General features: G+C 35.3%; 2 protein-coding genes across 2 annotated transcripts; one reads left to right on the top strand and one right to left on the bottom strand.

The window, feature by feature from the left end:
* Positions 1 to 7,352: 7,352 nt before the first annotated feature.
* LOC6580259 (transmembrane protease serine 9) lies at positions 7,353 to 8,800 on the top strand. The gene is made up of 2 exons (XM_002006075.1): positions 7,353 to 8,126; positions 8,525 to 8,800. The coding sequence occupies exons 1-2, from the start codon at positions 7,353 to 7,355 to the stop codon at positions 8,798 to 8,800; spliced, it is 1,050 nt and encodes a 349-aa protein (XP_002006111.1).
* A 5,490-nt stretch (positions 8,801 to 14,290) lies between these two features.
* Positions 14,291 to 16,406, bottom strand: LOC6580258. The gene has a single exon (XM_002006074.4). It carries the CDS (start codon positions 16,198 to 16,200, stop codon positions 14,434 to 14,436), a length of 1,767 nt encoding a protein of 588 aa, XP_002006110.1. The 5' UTR covers positions 16,201 to 16,406; the 3' UTR covers positions 14,291 to 14,433.
* Positions 16,407 to 24,733: the final 8,327 nt, after the last annotated feature.

Below are 24,733 nucleotides of genomic sequence, written 5' to 3'. Positions count from 1 at the left end.
GTTGTTGCCGTTGTTGCTGTTGTTGCCGTTGTTGCTCTTGCCGTGCTTTGTGGCTGCATGTTGCTCTTGTTGTTTTAATTGAATTGATTTGCATTTTTCACGCAGGCGTTGCTCATTCTGTTTGCTGTTTGCATTGTCTTCCAGATTGGCTAAAATGCTGAAAGACTGGCGAAAGCAGGAAATGCTTTGATTGAGCCTGAGAATTTATGTTTACCACTAAGCGTCGCTTGATTGATGATTACTAAATAAAATGTAGCGGTTAGTTAATGTGTGTGGAGCATAGTAGAGCTATCGACAGAGATGGATTTCTAGTAGCCAGATGCACGATTTGAGAGTTGAGTAAGCTTCCTTGGTTCTGGTCTTTAAATACTATTTAGATACAGAGTTTTGGATAGCTTAGGAAAGATTTTTAATGAAATTAATTATATTTTAAAGTAATTAAATATATTTCCTCTTGAAATCTCAGTTCAGTTTAGATTTGTTCCTGAATGATTCAAGTCTATAAAGAAGTCATCAGAGAATTTTATTGTAATTTTCTCTTTTTGAATTCAGTATTTGTATTTAAGATCTATTTGTATTTAAGTCTAAAGAGAGCCTTGAGAGATATTCTAGACTACAGACCAAATATTTCAATATTTTTTTTTTTTTTTTTTTTTTTTTTTTTTTGTTCAACATATCGAGGAATTTCTTCAGCCATTCATGCATCACATTTCTATATAAATTTTAGATCTTCCTTTCATTAAATCAGTTGCACACAAAATGCAACAATAAATGTTCCTCCTACATCGATAAACAGCCAACATATCATTTATATTGGCAATCAAAATTGTAATTAACAATTTTATTAAACACGCATTAACGCCCCGAAAAATTGTTATTAATTAATATATAATTGTAATGAATCCACGACATGACATGCCCACATTTCTTAATTCGCTACAGGCAAAGAGAAAAATGAGAGGGAGAAGGAGAAGGGGAGTGAGGGAGAGAGAGAAAAAACGGAGCGCCGCAAGCTTAACAAATTAATAAACTGACCGTCATTGCACGAGAATTCCACATAAATCAATTTCAGAAAAACGCTAAACAATCATAAATAATAATTAAATGTCCATTGTAAAATAGCCAAATAAACCCAGCCCCTAAACCACTCTCCCTCTTCCTCACACACACACACACAAGCTGCGGACAATGTAATTAAAAACTGTTCGTAATTATTGAAATTTGTGGTGGACATTGGCAGATAAATTACGGAAATTACAGCAAACTTAATTCAATTAAAGAGTGGCAAAGCGCAGCGCTGAAATTTTCCAAATGAAAAGCTCGAACTGCAGCTATGTAGATAGATTACATAAGATATAATGTAGTAGGTCGGTCAGGGGTGCCAAGTGTCGTTTGTACGGCTCGTTAGTTCTTTGTATTGCTTCCTGCTTAGCCTTGCTCCCGCTCCCTGGCTGTCATTTGTAACGGTTTATTGAGCAAAGGGTAGCTAACGAAATGTCAGCTCATATCTCCCAAGGACTGTCATCCATCCACATTGCTTCACCTCCCCACTTCACATTCCACATTCCACACTCCAGCTCTAGTTCCAGTTCCACTTCTAATTGCACATTTGTATGCCTAATCGATCTGTCCAATTCTATTTGTTTCAGCGTCCATCGTGGCATTTGTGTGCCATGTTGTTTAACGTTTTTTCTCTCTCTCTCTCTTTCTCTCTCTCTCTCTTTATTTCCTCTTCCTGCTTCTGTTTCTTTCTCCGTTGACAGCGCTTTTCACTTGGCCTCGACCAGGTGTCCAATTGAACGGGTTAGCCAAATGAAGCGTGACATTTCTTACATTTTCTTTTTATTTTAGTTTGATTTCGTTTTTCTATGACAGTTTCTATGGCTAACGGGCGATAGGTGCGATATTTTTTTCCACGCCACTGCAATGCACTTTAGGGGTTGTATAAAAACTGAATTTTTTCCAAAAGTTCAGTTAGGTGAGGCTTAATAGGAAACGACAGAGATTTTGCGTGATTAAGCAGGAAATACACTCAGGTTGGCCATTTACTGGACTAAGGACTTTATACTTCATACTTCATACTTCATACTTCATACTTCATACTTCATACTTCATACTTCATACTTCATACTTCATACTTCATACTTATAATCTTCATACTTCATACTTCATACTTCATACTTCATACTTCATACTTCATACTTCATACTTCATACTTCATACTTCATACTTCATACTTCATATTTCATATGTCATACTTCATACTTCATACAGATATGAACTTTGTAGTATTTCAGCTATCTCTTTAAAGTCTGTACTCCAAAATCCATTGCCATATAAACATTTTTTTTTTCTTTTTTAACTTTCTCTGTGAATTAGTGTTCAAAGTGCACTTTCGAAAATTTGCGAAAAAAAAAAAAATGCAACGCGCTCAAAATACTTCGCTAACTAATCCGCTAAAATAAATCCCACAGCACAGTTACATTAAGTTGAGCCTTTGGAGCTGTCATAAACGGCATGCAAAACGCATTCAATGAGGCGGGCAGGTGGGCAATACCTGAAAACCTAAGCAGCTTACTGTTGCAGCCAATCACTAACTAGCGCTAGGGTAAAAGTTGCTTTGCGTGCGGCGACAAACGCTGTTCATGTTGCTCCCAAGTCGTACATGAGAGAGGGAGAGGGGCAGAGATAGGGAAAACAACAAAATTTGATTCAGCCTACATGCAACTTGTGGCACGCAATTAAAATCTTCATTAGCCGCGTTTAATTTCCACTTGTGATTAAAAATAAATAATAATAAAAACTAAAGGCAAATCGAAGTCGTGAGAGGAGTGAGAAGGCGAGAGAGGAGTGAGAAGTGAGGAGAGTTGAGAAAAACAAACAGAGAATAAGAAATAAATACAACTTGTGACATGTGTCGCTGACTTATCTCCATCGCCAGCCGTCGGCCGAGTGCTGCCCGTACAGGATACGAGTCGGAGTCCGGGGCCGGGTCGGGCCGGACACCTTGCGGCCTGGGGCAGACTGCCCGACTGCCTGGCTGACTGCCTGATTAGCGTTGGCCGTTCGATTCGCTGCATTCGCCTCGATAAGGAGCTATCAATGCGAGCCTAAGTGACAGTTGACTTGTTTATCAATTGACAGCTTTGCTGCGGCTAAATGTGAGACAGAAATACACACACACACACACACTTACACACCAACAAACTCACAGACATAGTCTGACTACAGAGATTTACGCTGCGAAAAGTAACTGTTAATAAGCTTGTTGCAGCGGTCTGTGAAAATGTTGCTTTTAATTAAAAGTTGTTGCCGCTTTTGCAATTGTGCGTTCCGCCCCGCCCTCTCTCCACACAATCTGTCATTGGCTGTGGGGCGGTGGTGCGGACTGTCGGAATGTTTGTACATTTGTAGCCCATAGTATTTATACTTGTATTTTAAAGCCCGATGCTGTCAAGATAAAGAAGCCAACAGGCAGCCTCAGCGCATGTTCAACAAGCCAAGTATGCCAGCACGGTAGAGGCCAAAAGGCACCGCACACTTCACAGCACACACACACACACACACACACACACACACGCACAGAGATACTTGCAAATGCTTGTTTTTGATTTTTGAGAGCATGTTTAAAACGCCAAAAATCCTACGCATTGCCAACTTTTAATATGATTTTACATTTAAAGTATTTCGAATTAATGCCGATATATAAATGTATTTCATTTGAATTTTCCTCTAATTATGCAATGCATTGCTATCACTTGCAATATGAACTCACTGCAAAAATTAAAAAAAATTTTAAATGTTTTACAGTCGAGTTCCGATAATTCGAAATGGCATATACGATTATTTTTCGATTAACGCATAAATTTAAATGATCGAAAACGAACTTTTTTCAAGGGAATAGAATTTGTTTCGATTTATCGTTTTTATTCATATTTAACGGTGTAAAAGTTATCGAGACTCAACAGTATTCCCAATATATTTTTGCAATATTCAATAAGTCACACTTCCACTTGAGTAAGATTCATATGAATTCTTAAAGCAGCTCTTCTACTCTGCTTCTTTTTCTATAAGCTACTCTGCTATTTGAGCAGGACCTGCATATATAGATAAAACTCATGCCAAAAGCCCCTATGCATAACTTCACTTATTCGACTTTCCACTTACTTTCCGGCTTAAATCATTCCCTGCTGCTTTATGAACTACCATGCGGCTGCTTCTTCTTGAAACGAGAGAATAGAAAACTTAATTTCCAAAGTTGAGTTCAACATTTCTGCAATTAAACAATATTTCCGCGTCAAGTGGAAATACTGCGTTGGTCACTGTGGCAACTGGGATTAGGATTACTTTTGCAGTTGCTGCATTGTTCGTTTGTTGTTAACTTGTTCAGAAATAAATTTGCCAGATTTGTGGAGAGCTGAGCTAGGCTAGCTGCTGGAAGGAACATCTCATTTAGACCCTAATGAGCTGGCCGGCGTAGTCAGCGCAGTGGCATGTAAATCTTACAGCTGGGCTGCTCCACTTACGAACAACATCCATTTCCATAAATATCAATTAAGGCGAAAGAGAGAGGGAGAGAGAGAGAGGGAAAAAAATAATATCAAAACGGCGACAGAGACATGCGGCTCGTAGTCTTCGCCTGCTACCGGCAATCAGGGCCTACCTGTGGCAGCAGCCTACGCAGTGAAGTTTTCGTCTTCGTCTCACCTTCGTCTTCCTCTTCATCACGGCTTTTTTTTTTTTATATAATTGGACAATTTAGGTGCTACTACGTCGCATTTTTTTGTACCCTAGCCAGGCTGCTAATTAAATGAAAATAAAAATGTCGAAGCTCATGGGCGGGCGATGAAAACTTACCGGAAATTTAGCTCAGCTCCAGTTTTGGTGTTCAAGCGTAACGGCCAATGTGGGCGTGTCGCAGCACAGCACAATTGAAGTCACGTCAAGGTTCAATGGGCTGTGCAACAATAGTTGAACACAATTTATGGATCATTCGGTATTGCTCTTCAAATTCAATTAGTTCCCTCAACCCCTCTCAAAAAAAAAAAAAAAAAAAAAAAAAAACTATGGAGAAAACTTTTCCAACATTCCGACGCTGTGCGGCGGCATAAGAGGCTTAGAAAGAAAATTATTAATAAACTGCTTTCACTAATTTACAGGCTCGCGACGGACTGAGGCAGAGCGAGGGCTACATAAACATAACAACATTTTCAGAGCTCTATTTGGCAACACTAAGCGTCCACTAAGCATCAATATTTCATGCTAAGCCTATTAGAGATTATTGTGCCAGCTTACAAAGGCCTAAATGACAAGTGGCAACTGCTAGCCGAGTTGGGGGCGCGCCAGAACCAGAGATAGAGCCAGCGACGGTTGGCTCCTGGTCTCTGCGGGGCTTATTAAGCGTTTCATTTGCATAATATGTATGTGTGACAGCAAAATGAAGTTGAATGAAATACTTACAAAACAAATTCTGCATTTCTTAGCATTTGAATGTGGCTGATTTTAACGAAAGGCTTGGCTTAGGTCGAAATTGATTAGGCTAGGAAATTATTGAGTGCAGTGGGCGGTTATTATTGAATGACAGACAGGGAATGATTACATGATTGACTGACTTACTGTTGGAACTGAAATGGCTGATAATTCGATTATGTAATATACTTATCAACAATAAGTCCTCAGTGATTTAGTTTATAAACTGATTTTATAGTAGCTTGTACTTCCACATAAATGAGTATAAATAAAATAAGTTTAGTTTTTATTACCTAATATACATAAGCTTAAATATTTTGTGTTAGCACTGTTTAAGATACAATATACTTTTTAATATATATATATATATATATATTTTTTTTTTATATATTACTATTCTATTTTATATATATATTTATTATAATTTTATATGTTTATATTTCAAATGAAGATAATGCATATAAATTATTATTCTGTCCAATATTATTTTGGAAATACATATCATTAATATTTATTTTTGGTGTTCTTGGTGCAATTTTTGTTTATACCGATAAATTCTTCGAACTAACAGATCAAAGGGTAAAAGATAAAAGTTTCTTTAATTCTCTATTAATATAAAGACATATTTTTCATTGCAACCGGATTTTACCTTATAGCTCCTGATTGATCTCAAAATATGAAGATTGTGTAATTTGTAATTAAGATGTTTAAGTAGTGTGCAGGCTATTCCTATGCATTGGGTATTATATTTCATATAGCTAAAATGAATATGATACATGTATAATTGAAGACTCAGTAGATCTTCTAAGCTCTATTTATCTGTTTGTCTAATAATCTATGTATTTTTTTATGTATATAAATAACAAATACACAGTTAGACAATCTGATAAAGCAAATAAATTTATTAAAATATATTAAATTATATTTTTTAATTGTTAAATGCAATATACAACAATAATATAACAAACAAATAATATATAGGAAATAAATATAATATTATTACTTTTAAGCTTATTCCATTTTATTTTATATCGCTTAGACTGAGAGAACAACGTGCATACAACAACTCAGCTATATCCTTTTCTATAATATTTATAGTTTATGGGGACTACAAAGTTTATGTTAATATATGTATATGTATATATGTTTATGTCGCTTAAATATATTTTCACAAAGCGAAAATACCCTGATTTTTCATATTCAATGAGTTCATAGCATATTAAATGAATTTTAATATTTAATATTTAATATATAACAAAATATTTAATATTTATCTACATAACTAACATGACACGTTTTTTAAATATAATAAGTTCCTATATGGTGTTATAATTACTTTCAAAATATTTCGACCTGCTATGCCTTTTGGAAGGCAAGCTAATCAAGCTTTCAGCCAACTCAATTCCTAAATCGATATATTCAACTGAGTGCGAGGAGCAATGTTTGCGATTCACCGATGGAAAACTGTGAGCCAGTGTGAAATACTGTGGCTCAGAGGCCACCTGAGATGCACATGCGAATAATGAATGCTTTGCAGCTCGTGATTATGTGAAAAGTGGTCGATGTCGATGTCGATGTCGTTGGCCCCGGGGCGGGCAGCAGGGGGGAGGTCGGGCAGGAAAAATATTTACACACTATGTGGCGTGCAAACATTTCATGAATCCATTTGCGCAGCAGCTTGGAAAATCGTTGGAAAAAAGCGAAAATGAAATGAAATGAAAAACTAGCCATTTTCGGTGCCCCGAGACGACACGTGAATGAAAAAGAAAACTGGTCAGGTGAGCCAGGAAATAAACGATAGAATTCGACAAATGATTAGCAGTTGCAGAAAAAAAACGCAAACTATTTAAAAACAGGATTCCAAGAGCGGATGTGGGTCAGCTATGTATACGCTCTTGGCCTGTGGCCGGGCGAGTTCAGCTGCAGCAACATCTGCTTGGAGCTGCAGTAACTATTTCGTGGTCAACGAGATGAGAGTGCAGCTCATCTGTTTCGCTGTCTTGGAAATTCTGTGCATTGGCTGTGCCACTGAAGCAGCGGTGCAGCCCGCCGCCGCCGCCTCCGTTCACGTTCTGGTGGATCGCGGGGAGGATTTTGTCCAGTGGCTGGCCAAAATCTTGCTGCCCACAGCAGCCCAACGAGAGGCAGTCACAGCTCGATCCACCCAAGTGGAGCCGCTGGAACGGGAATGCACCGCCTGCCGCTGCGGGCTGATCTATACGCTGGATAGCCAGCATGCTTCCAGGGCGCCGAGTCGCCATCATTATCCCTGGCTGGCTATGGTGCTGCTGGCAGGAGACTTCCACTGCGCCGGCTCGCTGATCAGCGACCTCTATGTGCTCACAGCTGGCCATTGTGTGGAGGGCGTGCCGACTGAGCTCATCCAAGTGCATCTGCTCGAGCCCAATCGCAGCGCCAGCGATGCTCAGGTGCTCGAACGTCAAGCCACGCACGTGACGGTGCACGAGCTATATAAGCCATATAGTTTCGATCATGATATTGCCCTGATACGGCTGGATCGTCCGGTGAGCTTTGAGCAACGTCTGCGACCCGTTTGCCTGCCCTCAGCCAGCGCCAGCTACGAGGGCGAATGGGCCAAGCTAACGAGCTGGAGTGGGCCAAGACAGAGTGCGGCCTTTGGAATGCAAAGCCTAAAGGTGGGATTGGAATTAAATGATATACATATATACATATATAACTATATATTTAAGTGGGTATAACTAGCTAGCCGTCAACTTTTCTAATAATTCTTTATGTTTTCTTTCTTATCTACATTTCTTTGACCGCAGAGACTTAACACAATTCGATTGAAAGTTTCTCTATCTATAAATTTCACATCTCCCATTTGCTGTTCCTTCAAGTTCTCTTTGCTCTTCATATTCAAGCTCTCGCGTGGAAGGCCCTATCTAAAGTTAATTGTTTTTTAGCTGTTCGCGTTTGTTCTATATATCTAATGACTTTATCCTAGATCTGTTCCCTGGCATCGTTTCAATTTATTATAATTATTTTTTTTACCTTCCCAATACTCTGCACACCCTTCACCGCCCCTCAACAGGAAGTCGATGTGCTCATCCTAAGCCAATCCGAGTGCCGCCGCACCAGCTCCACCAACAATTTGCTCTGTGCCAACTGCCTGGAGGATGCCTGCAGCGTCGACAGCGACGGCTCGCTCCATGTGCTCTTCGACGAGCTGCTGGGTCAGCATCAGCTAGTCGGACTTGTCTCCAAGGCGCCGGACCGCTACACACCTGTGAATCAATACCTGCGCTGGATTAAGGCCAACACTGCCAATGCCTGCTACTGCATGGATTTAGCCGGCGAGGACTACTAGCTCGGCCAGGGACTAATTGCTGGCCCGCTCCTGTCAAACTTGCACTGCAACCAGGGATGGAGTGAAACTTTTGGCATTGCATATGTATTAGTAAATTTTGCATAAACTACTTTGGCGCACTATGTCCCAGCACACATCCACATCCACATTGATCCGCCCGTAAGATATCCATAACTCTGGCCGTAAAATGTAAACGTAAAACGTAAAACGTAACCATTGGTAAATAAAAAAGCAATTTGAAAGTGGGTGAGCTGCAGGTGGGGCAATGTCCTTCTATTCGGATAATACTCCAATCTTCAACTTTGCAAGTTTGCCAAAAAAAAAAAAAAAAAATAAATGAAAAAAATGAAAGGAAAAACGGGGCCAGGGACATGCCGCAGGGGCGCACCTGGTCCAGGACAAGGCCATAGTTGTCTCACTCCTTCTCCATATAAATAAATCCCAATTCGGTGCATATCAACTGCCACCGCATGCGAAATATTTTCTGCAATTGAGTTTGTTATGCATTTTGCATTTGTGCAATCATAAAATCTCCCACCCGAAAAATAGAGAAACCCAACAACGACAGGGGGGAAAAGGAGGCAAGGCCGCTTGCAGGAGCAAGTTTTTCACTCTAGATAAATTGCTCGAAATATTTGCGGCAAGTGAGTTCTTAAAGTTGCATTGCAATGCGATAAGCACAACTTTCCGTTATTGCCAACAAATTATTTACTTTGTACGAGAAATGGCTTATGCGCTGTGAGTTTTGATTGGCTCTAATGGAGAGCTACGATAGTGCACCGACACAAACAAGAGAGAGAGAGAGAAAGATACTTTTAATAAAAATACATTTATAAAGTTCCAAATTGAGTTATCATTGCAGCAGCAGCAGCAGCAGGAGGAGGAGCAGGAGTCGAGTCTATGTGGACGAATTTGATTGGGAAACTGTTCTAAATTATTGAGAGTATAATTACCTTAGCTAGAAACGTGCTGCAAAGTGTTTCAATATTTTTACAGCAAATTTATGTCTTTTGCAACAATATCAAATATTCTATATATTTTTATTAATATCTATATATATATAATCATTTTTACATTTTTATTTGTCTTTAATTCTAATATTTATTTACATATAATTAAATTAAATCTGTTTGAGTTGTATACATTTGTGTGTGTTTTTTTTTTTAATAATACGCATTAAATTCTATTTGGGTATAGGTTTTTTTTTTTTTTTTTTTTTTTTTTTTAATTATACCAAATTTATATATAACATTTTATATTTATATATATTTCCATCTGCATATTTATTATTATTGGATAATGAGAAGAAAAGATTAAACATAATAAAAAAATAAAAAAAAAACATAAAAATGAATATAAATATATATGTATATATGAACAAAATTTTGTTTTTATTATATGATTTTTTACTAAAAAATATATACATTTTTAAATATATTTCTGTGTAAAAATATCTATTACTTATATAAATGACATTTTTTATTTAAAGCTCGCATCAATAATGTACAACAAAGTGTACAACAAAAATTTTTTTTAGTAAAAAATGTATATCAATTAAATATAAATGAAAAGAAAATAGATTTAAAAAAGTATATAAAATATAATTATTTTACAAATAAAATTAGTTTTTATAGATTATATATTTGGAATAAAAATAAAATTTATGAGTGACAATTAAAAAAGTAAATAAATTTATATTCAATATAATTGGTAAAATATAAAACAAAAATCGAATAAACTGTATAATATACATATTTTAGCATATTTATGCTTTTAATTTGAAACTATACTTCGATAATAAAAGTTAAACAAAGCAAATAAAATTTATTGGCTGACTCCCAGCTAATTTGATTCCCAGCTAATTTACAGTTGAGCACTCAAAGAATTATTCAAATTTAACAAAAACAAAGTCAATATAAAATTTAACTAGCTTTCCAAATATGATGCCACCAATAAGGCTTTCCACGCACACACACACACAAACTGCTCCCATTTGTCGATGCGAGACTCACCTATATTCCCGGTAAAAGCCAACGACAAATTGCCAAATCGTGGAAACACGGTTTAGTCTCATAAATCGAAATATGCAAATAGTTGGTTAGTTTTTTTTTTTTTTTTTTTCTAACAATCTCTATGGATCATTAAAAATGTTTACGACTTCATATTAAAACCACACAAACTGTAAGCCGTAAAGAAATGCATTTATACTTTGCCAATAAATTTGTCTCACTTCGTTTTTTCGTTGTCGTTGTTGTTGTCTGTCTTCTCTGGGTCTGGCTGTGTTTTGGGGCCAGGGCACATGCTCATAAAGATTTCCTACTCAAAGCCATAAAGCAGTCTCGGTGTCTTGTCTTAAAGTTAAAGTACTGACGGCATGGCCAGCATGGATTTCCAGCTAAACGACAAATAACTTGGCATTTAATAACTCTACGGGTTCGTTATATTTCTCTCTCTCTCTCTCTCTCTCTCTCCCCTGTCACTCTCTCCCTCTCTCTCTCTCTCCTTCTTTTTAATTCCATGTTCTTCAGTCGCTTCATTATTATGCGTTGAGTCGATTTCATTTCAAGCCGCGAGGTTTCATAATTTAAAACTGCGTTTTGTCGCAAAACGAATTTATGTGCTGAAATTAATGTTAAGGTTGGGTATCCAAATGTATGGATAGAAAGAGAAGGCAAGAGAGTGGGAGAGAGCCAGAGAAGAGGAGTAAGCGAGAGAGTAAGTTAATTAAATTTGATTTAAACTTTTTATGCACTTACAAATGTTAAAAGAATTCTTGAAAAATAAAATAAATAAAAGTCATAATCAAAACTTTGAAGTTTAGAGACTCAATAAAGCAGCTAATATAGTCAGCTTCAGGGCAATAAATTTATTTCTATCCAATAATCACATGTCATGTTCTTTGTTAAGGGTCGCCCAGCGAGCGATGCTGCCCAATCAGATGCCATGCTAAAGCAGCTGTCACCGATTCTGGGGAAGGCAAACATGACACATCTCATTATGATGTGGCTGCCAAATGATGAAGCCTCCTTCTTGGCCACAAGCATTTGCATACACAGTCACAATTCCCACTCTCAATGTATATATATATGTGTGTGTGTGTGTGTGTTTGTGTTGTTGCTGTCAGAGTATTTTGTTTATGATTTTGTAGCTGTCATAAAGTTATTAAAAGTATATGACATTTTTATGACATTATGACGTCTCGACTCAGAGCCCGATTTCCCGAGTCACGACATACCAGATGAACAGCAGGAAAAAACATGTAAAAAAAAGAAGAATGCCACTTGCTTTTGTTTTCATTTGGGTCTTGCAGCTTCGAGGGCCTCTGAAACATGCCATGAAATATGATATCAAATAAAAAGCAAATTAAAGACGATAAAAATCGTGTTGCGTCTCATGCTGTGAATTGTATAAGAAACATTTTTCGTCTCTTTTTTGCAGAGACTCAGAGAGAGAGAGAGTGAGAAAGAGAGTGAGAGTACTTAAAATTTTTAACAAAATATGTAACGCCAGGAAACAGATGTCTTTGACACCTCAAAAGTTTTTATATTCTGAAATGGTCTATAGAAGCTTATCCAACTCAAAATTATCATATGAATATACATTTATTGAATTTGATATGCTGATACATGCAGAGGTAGACTAAATAGTCTATTTTCAATCTTAATGTATATTCTATATATATGTATGTACATGTTTTCTATATATATAAGTTCATTTTAAATTGGTTGCAAAATAATTGTATAATATATAAAATACATATTCCCTGATATTCCAATATTTCTGCCTTCATTTACATAAATTTTTCGATATCATTTAAATTGCATAAATAATTTTTGTTTTAGACCTTTTTGATATTCTTAGAGCTTTCAAATTAATATTGATTCTATGTTTTAATCCAAAAATCATGCTACGCTCTTCGATTCACAATTTAGCCTGACAGGAAATTCTATATTTCTATATTTGATTAACATGTTATGCTTATATGATTAGAAACTTAGTTACAAAAGTCTTCATCAATAATTATCTGCAAAGTCTAAGAGCAACCCCAGCAAGAGTATTCAATATTCACCCTTATGAAGCTTAACTATTTCCCTTTATTTCTCTTTTTTTAGTTTTTTGCGAAATCGAAACCAAAAGCCACTCGAGCGACCTGTCTTTGGGGTCTTTTAAAATTGGCCTCGGCTTGAATCTGATCGCTTCGGCAGTTGTTGTTGTTGTTGTTGTTGTTATTGCTGTGGTTATTCGCCTTGTTATTTGGTGGCTCATAAAACTTGTAAACATCGCACTGATTGTGCCTCCGGTCTGAAAGCCCCAGCAGCCCAGTCCCCGCCGCCAGCTGCCCCTCGAGCAGCCTCTTCGACCCCCGCCGGCTGCCCCTCTCATGCATTCAGCGCTGTGAGCGTTAAATGCAAAGATATTTCTCGTTCATATTGTATTACAGCCACAGTTTTGATAGGCCCCGTCGGCCCTTCCCACTCAGCACTATGTCTACAAGGTAATGAGGCGAAGGCGTGGAGATTTTGATAAGCTGATAAGCGTTTTAGTGTTTCTATGCCATATTAATTTCAGTAAAGGGCTCAGGCCATAGCAGAGTGAAGTAAAGGTGAGGTGAAGTGAGGCAGAGTGAAGTAAAAGTTGGTTGCATGAGGTAAACATTTTTATTATATATGTGCAGTGACAGATATGAATATGGAAATGAATAAATATTTAAGTAAAATCTTAGGTTCAATAAATTGTTTTTTTTTTTTTTTTTTTTTTTTTTTTTATTAACAAAAATGGATTTTAAGCTTAGCTTCAAAGAGCTCGATTTATTATTTCAGTGTAATACTATTAAGTGCATTTATTTTTATTTATATAAAATATATTTTATTAAAAACAAAAAATAATAATAAAAATTTTTAATTATTCTTTGTGCTTATTTTGATTTTATTTTTATTATTATTATTTTTTTTTTTTTTTTTTTTTGGGTTCTTACTTACTTTACTTTACTATTTTATTTATTTTGTTATTTTTTTTTTTTTTAATTTACTAGATAAATAGATGTACTCAATACAAAAAAAAATATATATATATATAGTTTCCATATAACCAATTAATTAAATATTTGCATTACAACATACTTTCAATTTCATTTTCTCTTATTTATTAATCAAAAAGAATTTTCAACATAGAGCTCAGAGCTTAGAATTAATAAATATATTTGTATATTTTAGATATAACTGCAAAAATAATACATCAATTTACTAAACATATTTTTATTAAAATTCACTTTGAGTAAATTCAATATATTTTATCAATAAATTTGATTTATTAATTAATCTAAAAAAGTCTTGAGCTTAGAGCTCAGAGCTTGACTTTGGAGGGAATCGTTTGCATTTGAGTATGAAGTACTCTATATCACAGGAGAAATGTATCACTAAAAATATTTAACAAATGTATAACTGTAAATTAACTATATATGTATATAATATATCTTACTGAAAACTAAAGTTTAAATTTAAAACGGGTTTTATTTTTTATGCTAAGCGCCTTAGTTTAAACATTAAACATTATTGTTTATCTTAATGTTTTTACTTATGAAATATTTTTATTTTAATGCAATATATAAAAAAGAAAGCAAACCTGAGGCTTTCTCAGCGAGTTCGTTTCGACTTGGAGTTGCGCAGATCGTAGCGACGTCGCTTGACTCCAATCTTTGTGGCTGGCTGGCATTTCAGTTCCTTGTCTGCTTCGTTGTTGCTGCTGCTGTCCTCGTCCTTGTCCTTGGGCTCTTCCTTGATGCAGGCCGCAGCGGCAGCAGCTGCCTGCAGCAGATCCTCACAGTGCTCATCCACGGGCTCCTGCTTCAGCTCGGCATCCGTCATGGCACACTTTCTCGCCAGCTTTTTTCGCTTGAGCTTGGGCTTGACTGGCGTCACTTCCTTCTTTTCGGCATCCAACTCCAGCTCCACATCCACATCTCCGTCCGCCTGTTCGCACAGCTCCTGCATGACCTGCTCCAGCTCGATATCCTCGGGTGGCAGATGGAAGCTCTCGCTCGCCTGCGATTGATCCGGCTCGCTCACGGCACCCGGCGTGCTCGGCTCGTGTCTGCCGTGCTCGATGACGTCATCCTCATCCTCTGAGTAGGCGACGCCGATGGGCAAGTTCTGCTGGAAGGAGTTGGCCTTGCTGGCATCCACCACGATGTCCTTGTAGCCACTGGTGCTGGCGCCATAGCGCGGCAGATACTCCGCAAAGAACTCACTGATCAGCGACGGCTCCACGGGACCATAGAAGCCAGCATAGTCGGGCACCTTGCCGGCCTCGAAGTGCAGCACAGAGTCGCGCGGATTAATGTGCTTGGAGGCCAGCGCCGGCGCCAGAGCCGACTGCGCCACCTGTCGACTGCTGCTGATGCGTCCGCGTCGTGGCAGGAGCTGCTCGGCGATGGGCTCCCGCTCCTGGAGAAGCCGCACATCGTTGTGGTAGTTCAGCAGGGTGTGGAAACGAAAGCGGGCGAGCTGCAGCGGCGTATAGGCGCTCCGATGTGGCGGCTCCTTGCCGCCGCCTTTGGGTAAACATGCATTGCGCGTCCTCTGCGTCTTTGGCGTTGGCTGCCACTCCCTCTGTGGCGTCGGCGTCGGTATCAGCAGCAGCTGCTCCGAATGGTAGGGATTGAAGTGCTCATGCTTGTAGTAGAGCTGCAGCCGGCCGCCGTGCTCCAGCTCCTGCTGCTCCTGCTCCAGCAGCGTCCGCTCGAAGCCCATGTCCGTCAGCTGGCGGGTGAACTGCAATACACTGCGACTGCGAAACATGCACTGGCTGCCGGTCAGATGATCCTGCAGCCCGATATAGTCCAGCTGCAAATGCTTACCGTCCGTCGTCCAGTTGATGAACGGCACGTGTTCGCTGCTCGCCGCCAGATGCAGCTTGTGGGTGAAGTGGTAGCTCAGCAGCGTTTGCAGCGGCTGCTTCGACGCAGGAGGCGCAATGGGCTTCAGATCGCTCACGGCTGGTATGGAGGGCACGGGTGGTAGGGGCGGAACGGGTGCTATGGAGGGCACGGGCATAGATGACATGGAAGGCATATATGACATGGATGACATGGCTGACATGGCGGACATGGCTGACATGGCTGACATTTGTGACACTAGCGGCTTCACTTCGATGCTCGTGACCCCATCCGCCAGGATGATGGTCTCTGACGGACTAAGGCTCTCTAATTCGTGGGGCACTTCCTCGAGCGTGTTCAGAAACTCTAATAAATCCAATTGAGCGCTACTTTGTGTCTGGTCGGGACTCGACACTGGCGGACTGTCCCCGGCCTGGTCATCTGACTGGTCATCTTTTGGCTTCTCGAGCATTTTGATGGGACTGTCGTTGCTGCATTCTCGATGCTTGCTTTTACTCGTCGACATTTTCCTTTGGCTGTTTAGTTCGGTTATTTGTTTATTTATTCTGAATGACTAGCTGTGCGAGTTTTTTTTACGAACTACACGCACACTTGTGCAGCACACATGTGTGTGTTGTGAGCCCCAAAATACATTGTGTCAGCCTGTCAGTGTTAGCAAACGCCGAACACTGACATTGAAAAAAACAAAACAAAAGAAAACCAAAATACATTTGCAAAGGGTTGCAACACTATAGCGGCAATCGAGGGGCGCCAAAATATTTTTAAAAATTCCAACGTTTCAACAAAGCTGAAGGATTTGAATTTGTGACAGCTAGAAGCTGCTTTTAAGGGAAATGAAGATAACAAAAAAAGAAAAATAATAATTTATTAGTTTTATTACTCTATTCAAGTTTATCTGCTCAGCAGTATGTCTTATCTTTTATTTATCTATTTTACTCTTTATAACAACAATTTATTATGGATCAAAGTATTTTATTGTATTTAAAAATAAAAGGTTTAATAAGGCTACTCTTAACTTAAATTTAAATGAAAATTTTCTACTTAAATAGAAGCAGAGAGGCATAGAATATAGTGTGTTAGTTTGAAGTTATATTTTTTCTTTCGGCGAGCAACTGAAAAGAACGTAGAACCCTGTGAAAATTTTCTATTATGAATTGAATTGAGAGAACTAAAACATAAAATTTCACAAATCTATTTAAATAAATAAATAAAGATCTAAAGCATAGCACTTCATATACTTCTTTTAATAGAATTGTGCATAAAATATAAAAGTCCTAAGCAGAATATTTCTATTGTTCAATAATTTAAATACTAAATTTATAATGCCCGCTAGGCATATGCATACGAATATTCCTTTTTATATATTTACTCAGATTTATATTCTTCGCATATTAAACATAGATATATGTATATATATACTCACAACCTTTTTGTTATGCTTATAAAACTTTAATGACTTGGCAACATAGTCAATTTGAGCGACATATCCCCAAAAAGTCAATAAATATAAATTTGGAACTAGCTAAGCAGCAACAAAAAAAAATTAAACAGGGAAAGCTAAAAAAAAAGCTAGCACAGTCGAATATTGAATACCTCTCAAAAAATAAATAAATAAATAAATAAATAAAAAAATATATATATATATATGAAAAAAAAAATATTTGTTTATTAAAAAAATAAAATTAAATAAATGTATATTTTAAAAATATAATTAAATAAATAAATAATATATTTTAAAAAATATATATATAAATAAAACAGAAAAATAAAATTAAATAAATATATATGTTCTAAATATTTATTATAGTAATTTAATTTAGACTTATAATAGAAAAATTATATTAAATAAATAAAAATAATATATATATAATAATACAATATAATTTGGACTTATTACAAAAAAATATTAAATAAATAATAATATATAAAACATATCTTAAATGAGTTAAGCAAAGGCATAAAATAAATAAATCAATAATTTTTTAAATCATCAAATAATATACATATAAGAATACTAAATTATATATACTAAAAAATATATATATGAATGCAAAATTATATTTATTTTTCTAAAATTCCATATATTCCACGTGTAGTAACTATTTCAGTTTATATATTTTCTATTTTGTTACAAATTTCAAATACCCTAGGCAAGCGTATAGCCGCAAAAAAAAAAAAAAAAAAAAAAGAGAATACTGTATTATAAAGAAGCAAACACATTTCATTCCATTTGAATGCACTTTATGTATTGTTTGCAATAAATCTATTGTTATTCCGACGCACCCTTTGCGAGCCCCCTTTGGGCGGCAAATTTCAAAGGCGAGGACATGGGGAAAAAAGGATACACCCGCAATATCAATAATAACAGCGACGACCCAACAACAAAAAGAGCGCCGCCAACATTTGACACTCGCTCCACTGTTTGCTGTTGTTATTATTGTTGTTGTTGTGTTGTTGTTGGGCAAGCACGTAGCCAATCAGCGGGTGGATCGGCAGTAGCTTTAAATTGACATTTACATGAATATTTAATATACATCCTTTAATCATGAGGCGTTCCGCTCTGTGTTTGCCGGGCAAATAACCAAGTTGCATGTTGGCTCATTGCCTGAATAAATGAATGCCTCTGGACAACGACATCAGCATCAGCATCGACATCGACATCAACATCGACACATACACGACCATGGACACAGACATGGACATGGACAACCAATGTCCATGTATTGGTTGCTCATTCACTCGACGCTGCATACACTTGCAGCAATTAATTGCTACAAATTAAGAGCGATGAGAGCTCAAGCTGTTATGAAAAAGATGAAAATGCCAATTTATTAATTATAAAAATAAGTGCCAGAGGCTATGCAAATTTGTTAATGTTAAGAGTTAAGAAAATGCTTATAGGAACTCAAATATCATGGACGGAATGAAATTTAGACGGTTGAAAAATTCAAATGTATGAATTGCAATATATAAAGAAACACTAATTTTAGTCCATAAAAACTTTATTGAAAATAAATCCTTTTTTTTGTTTTTAATTTAAAAAATAAAAAAATGGTAAAAATATATAAAATGAGTATTTTATTAAAGAGAATTTGGTGAAGTTTCACAGCAAAAATTGACAGACAAAGCAGAAAATATGAAACCAATAATAAAATATTAAAATGAGTTAAAATGTAAGGTAATTTAAACTGAAAACAAATTAAATAATTATGGATATATTTAGTAATTTATATATTTCAAGAAATACAAATATATTTTTATACATCAATTTTTATTAATTATTACTAAATATATCCAAAATTACTTTATTTAAATTTAAGCAGCAAGATTTTTATTAATTGAAAATTTTAATTTATAAATACTTTGAATGATTCTTGACTAATTTAGGATTATATTTTTATTTTTATATTTATTTATTTATTTTTTTTTTTTTTTTATTACTAAAATATTCAATTCAATGAATATTTGTTCCATATAAAATGTAATATAATTTAGAATTGTAAACACATTAAATAATTGTGGATATATTCATTATTTTTATATATTTATAAATATTAAATATATGCACAATTACTCCATTTCAATTGCATCTCGAATATTTTTTTTTTTAATTTTTCTTTGAAATATTCTTTTAATCAAAAACAAAAACTATGTACGATTCTTGGCTAATTTATGCTTATGTTTTAATGCCGTATACATTGTATATGGCCATGCTATATAGTTTTATAACTTGTTTCGTTTTATGGCCAGTGCTGACGACGGCTGGCTCTTGATGTCTGTCCCAACTTTATGGCCAAGTTATGATGTTGCGCTCTTATTTGAACTGCGGAGCACAATAAAAGCCGCGAACGGGGCGAATGTGACGAATAAATTTACACAAGTCGACAAAAAAGACGACGAAAAGTGCGACACGCACGTGATTTTCACAATGTTTCCTTTAGCCTGTTTCCCTGAGTTTTTTTTTTTTTTTTTTTTTCTCATTCTTGTTTTCATTTTCATTTTAGCTTTATTTTTTCTTTTTATACATTTTTTCCCCTGTTCGTTTGTCGCATAGCGGAAACGAGCAAAGTTTTTATGATGTGACGCGCCCGTTGAGTCTGAGCTGAAATTTCGTTGCATTTTCAGTTTCACTTCTAGCTTAGTTTATTTGTTCGTCTGCTTCTTCTTCTTCAGCAATGACAGTTGTTAAAAGTTCTACAATGACCTCAAAAAGAAAGGATTGCAGAGACGTTGCTCATTTATCTTTTGCAATAAGTTTTAGCGTGAAGATCATTAAAGGTTTAACGGACTTTTTTTTTAATGGCATATTTATTTATATATTACCTTTATTATAGATACTCTATTAAATGAAAAGCGGATATTCAATATGATATGGAATATATTAAAAATTAATATTTATTATAGATATAGAATATATTCGGACTTAATATTAGTTAATATACAGAATATTCAAAGAACTTCTGGAAACAACTCGAAATTTAAGTGCTAAATATTAACAATAATGATCATTATCTTTGTCATTCATATATGTTTAAATAGACTTAAGGTCGAAGCTCCAGAGATTAATATAAGGAATCCCAGTGTAAATCTATAACAGTTTTCTTGTTTTCTTTCTTTTACAGTAGAAAAAAATTCCCAGTTTGCTTTAATAATGATTACCATTATCATAAAGGTCTGCTTGGCACTTTTAAATATTGTACAAATCTAATAATGATCATTAGTATAATGCTAATTCTCTTATTGAACAGAAATTATAGTTGATATAATTAGTTCGATATAAAAAAAAATAATATAAATCGATGACAATTTTGTTTAATATTTATTAATGCTTAATATGTTCATTTTATTTTATATATTATTTCTATTTAAATGTATATATAGCGAATATTTTTATTTTTATTTAATAAATTTTACCAGTATAAATGTACGATTTTACTTCAACATCTGATCTACAGAAGTTTTAGCAATGCTTCTGTTTATATAGAGGCCCTCTATTAAAGGGTCTGTCTCCAACTCCCAACATCGAACTCAAATTAGTTGAGCCTCACAATGAATTAGTTTTCCACACTCCACAGAGACTAGCGGCTAATTAGCTGATAATAAAGCAAAACGACTTTTTTTAGCTATAATATATAAGTAGTTGATATCACAGTTATAATAGTCCCACTTCATTCTTGATTTTCTGCACGCAGTCTAACTAAAATTTCAATGCTCACTGATCGCACTTCTCCCCTTGCTCTATAAACTAAATGACAATGACTCAAATGAGTGAACTTCGCTCTCATTAATGCTCAGGCTGGCAGCACCTGTTTGGTTGTTTGTTGATTGCATTGAATGATGGACGGATAAGACAAGTGACAGCAGTGCGGAGGGCGTAGCATATCGATCGCTCTTCAGTTTTACTGTCAGCAATCTTGAATTTTAGTTTGTAATACCATATGCATATATCTATATCTAAATGACTCCCACTCTGTACAAATTTTAACTTATTTGTTCAGTTTTTTTTTTTTTTTAGTTGACCCAAAGACATATGTTTTTTATCAGTTGGAACTTAACCCAAATAAATTGATGATCAATTTCATTTCGCTTGACATTTTGGACTGTGACAGCTGCTGCTCACTAAGCGGCACTGACACTTTATGAGCTCAACTGCTCTAATGTAGTCCTCGATCTCTATCTCCTCTGTTCGTCTCGGTTCGTGCGACTTGATAAATTGCCAACGCAAATGCCAAACGTTTTGTGCGTACTTTGTCCAACAGTCTTTAAAAATATTATAAATATGTTTTCGTAAGGGCGATCTACCGGAAAATATATTAAATATATGGAGTAGAGGGTTCGAGCAGCGACTTTTAAATACTCTTTAAGCTAATTTTTCGAGAAACAATTATTAATTTACTTGTAAATAGATTTTATACATAATGAAAACATTGCAAAATCTATTTCATATTTATTTTTAATTATCTATCTACATATTTTAAAATACCAATTCTTACTTTACAATATTTTGCATTGAAACTCTTAAGTTCTTCCCTCATATCAATTGATTTGCTCTTCCTCAATATCATAAAAAATTATACTTAAAATTATTTTAATAATCTTTTAAGACACTTCAAACTTAATGCTTCAGTTATTATACAGCCAGACGCCCAAAGGTCCATATACAACCGAAAACAAATACGTAAAACGGCTACGTTTTGCCTTTTTAATGCGTGTCAAGTGGGCATATATTATGGGTTTTTATGGTTTATGGGCGCTACTTATATGGCACATACACACACACACCAAAGCAGAGGAGTGTCTGTCTGTATCTCTGTATGTGTTTGACTGGGTTTGCATATTTTTCAAATAATTTTGGTTTTGAGTGCAATACAAAACAAACAAGTACGAACGGCTGTAACCGACTGCTTAATACTCTGTATTTGTATTTGTATTTGTATTTGTATTTGTATTTGTATTTGTATTTGTATTTGTATCTGTATCTGTATCTGTATCTGTATCTGTATCTGTATCTGTATCTGTATCTGTATCTGTATCTGTATCTGTATCTGTATCTGTATCTGTATCTGTATCTGTATCTGTATCTGTATCTGTATCTGTATCTGTATCTGTATCTGTATCTGTATCTGTATCTGTATCTGTATCTGTATCTGTATCTGTATCTGTATCTGTATCTGTATCTGTATCTGTATCTGTATCTGTATCTGTATCTGTATCTGTATCTGTATCTGTATCTGCATCTGTATCTGTATCTGTATCTGTATCTGTATCAGTATCTGTATCTGTATCTGCATCTGTATCTGTATCTGTATCTGTTACTACTACTATTACTACTACTATTACTACTACTATTACTACTACTATTACTACTACTATTACTATTACTATTACTACTACTATTACTACTACTATTACTACTACTATTACTACTACTATTACTACTACTATTACTACTACTATTACCACTACTATTAGTACTACTATTACTATTACTGCTACTTTACTACGACTTCTACTATTACTACATTCATAATTTTAGATTCCAATTTCAAGACCTTGCTCATACCAAATATACTCTCTTCACTCAGTGAACGAGTATATTTTTTAAGACGCGTTCTTTGTTAAGCCCCGCATGAACAGCGTTTGGCTCTCTTTCACCGTTTGACAGCTGTCAAATTGCTTTCCTATAAACTTCCGCTCGAGCACAAAGTCCAGTCAAACCGAGTCAAGTCAATTGCATTTTTATGAGCCTGTTCTGAACTCTGATTTCTCTTTCTGGTTTAAGTACAATAAAAGTATATATGTAAGTGTGTGTTCGTATGTATGTCTGTCATATTTGTTGTATATAGCTCATGAGTCAGTGAGTGAACAACTCGCTTCATGAATTCTTCACTCTTTGAGTCATTAAAGCGAGCCGTGAACAATGTCAGGCAACAATCCATCAATCACTTGACATTCCCAAGACCACAGCAACTGCCCAGCTCACGAAATCTTCAGCTAATTATTATAAATGATTAACTTTCGCTTAGTTGCTATAATTAAAGCGCATTTTTCGGGTTAATTTTTTCTGAATTGGAGTTAATTTCTTTGTTAATTGTCTGCCTAGCAAATGATGTTCCATAATTAATAGTATTATTCATGTTGTGGGATTGGCAAAGTGAGTTTAATCATAATTTACAATAAACAGCATCGTATATAAGAAGTAGAGTGGAAAGTAACTTTATGGTAGCCAAGCAGCACTTAGTTATCTATAGATATATATTTGAGCTCTATTATCTTGAATAGTCTTTAAAAATACTCAACCAAATTATTATATTTTCGTACATCGAAAAGAAATAAATTTTTAATTTGTTGTAGATGATTAATTTTTTGTTTTTAATGTATATTTATATTTATTTTATATTATATTTATACAATTTTTTCTATTTTTTACCCTATATTTTTTATTATTGCATGTTTTTTTTATTTTTTTCTTATATTATGAATTCCTTTATTTGTGATATAATTATTTTTATATTTGGTTTAGTTATATTTTATTTATTTCATTTTAAAATATTATTTTTATCAATATTTTATTTATTTTATTTTTTTAAATATATAAAATCTTTTCTATTGAAATTTTTTTTTTAAATCATAATACCTATATTTAAAATGCAGCTCTCAACTTCATCGTGCAACATTGCACTCTATGTTCAGCTAACATCTGTTCCACAACTCAAACTGAAATCTTCACCCAAGTTAAATCTGACTAATTGCATTCGCCTTTAAAGCGTAATATGATATTTTATTTTCCCTGTCTGTACTATATTTGTTACCCCAAAAGGAACTCGAAATTTCGGTTTTACTTTCGCCGCATGCAACCCCGTGCAGAGTGGAAAGCATTTGAAAAGTATTTTTCCGAAACCGGCCTGGCCAGACTTGTTGCCTAATGAAGCGTTAAAACTCCCGTTCGTTCTTGCAGATAATTAACACAACTCCATTTCAATAGCCGAGGATCTCATTAACCCTTGACATTTGTCACATCCACACACAAAGCCAGACTTCAAAAGCAAGTGAGAAAAAATCTGAAGACGGGTGTAAGCGACTACGGGATACTTGCTCAAATTTGTTAGGCAGCAAAATTTGATGAGAAAAGGAAGAGGAAGCACTGAAACTAGGAACTAATTAAAGTTAGGTCAACCTCATGGAACGATCAAACAGTTTCTAAGAAAGTATTATTATTTAACTAACTATAGCAAAAAACATTTTATTCTAGTTTTCCTCAGCATATTCACAAAAGTTTAAGACAATCTCCAGTTAGAGAATTTGGCTTATCAAGACTCTACAGTAGCTCAGTTTTGGGATTTGAAAAGTATCATTCTCAGTCAATTTACTAGATTCAATCTATATAGATTCTTAATTTCGATATTCTCGGAAATCTTCCTATTTAATTAATGTTTTATAATGCTTTGGGCAACTGCAAAATCTTTATATACATATGTATAGAGATCCTACATTAACTTAATTTTGGAGATTTCAGATTTCATATATTTTCCCAACCT

The sequence above is a fragment of the Drosophila mojavensis genome, unplaced genomic scaffold (genome assembly GCF_018153725.1).
Source record: "Drosophila mojavensis isolate 15081-1352.22 unplaced genomic scaffold, ASM1815372v1 contig_80, whole genome shotgun sequence".
Taxonomy (NCBI): Eukaryota; Metazoa; Arthropoda; class Insecta; order Diptera; family Drosophilidae; genus Drosophila; species Drosophila mojavensis.
This window is presented reverse-complemented; position numbering and strand designations above follow the sequence as displayed.

What these genes read in the sequence shown, in the direction of transcription:
- LOC6580259 (XM_002006075.1), top strand. Translation starts at nt 7,353, where the DNA reads ATGTATACGCTCTTGGCCTGTGGCCGGGCGAGTTCAGCTGCAGCAACA. An exon ending in TTGGAATGCAAAGCCTAAAG is followed by an intron (nt 8,127 to 8,524) that starts GTGGGATTGGAA and finishes GCCCCTCAACAG; the next exon opens with GAAGTCGATGTGCTCATCCT.
- LOC6580258 (XM_002006074.4), bottom strand. Translation starts at nt 16,200, where the DNA reads ATGTCGACGAGTAAAAGCAAGCATCGAGAATGCAGCAACGACAGTCCC.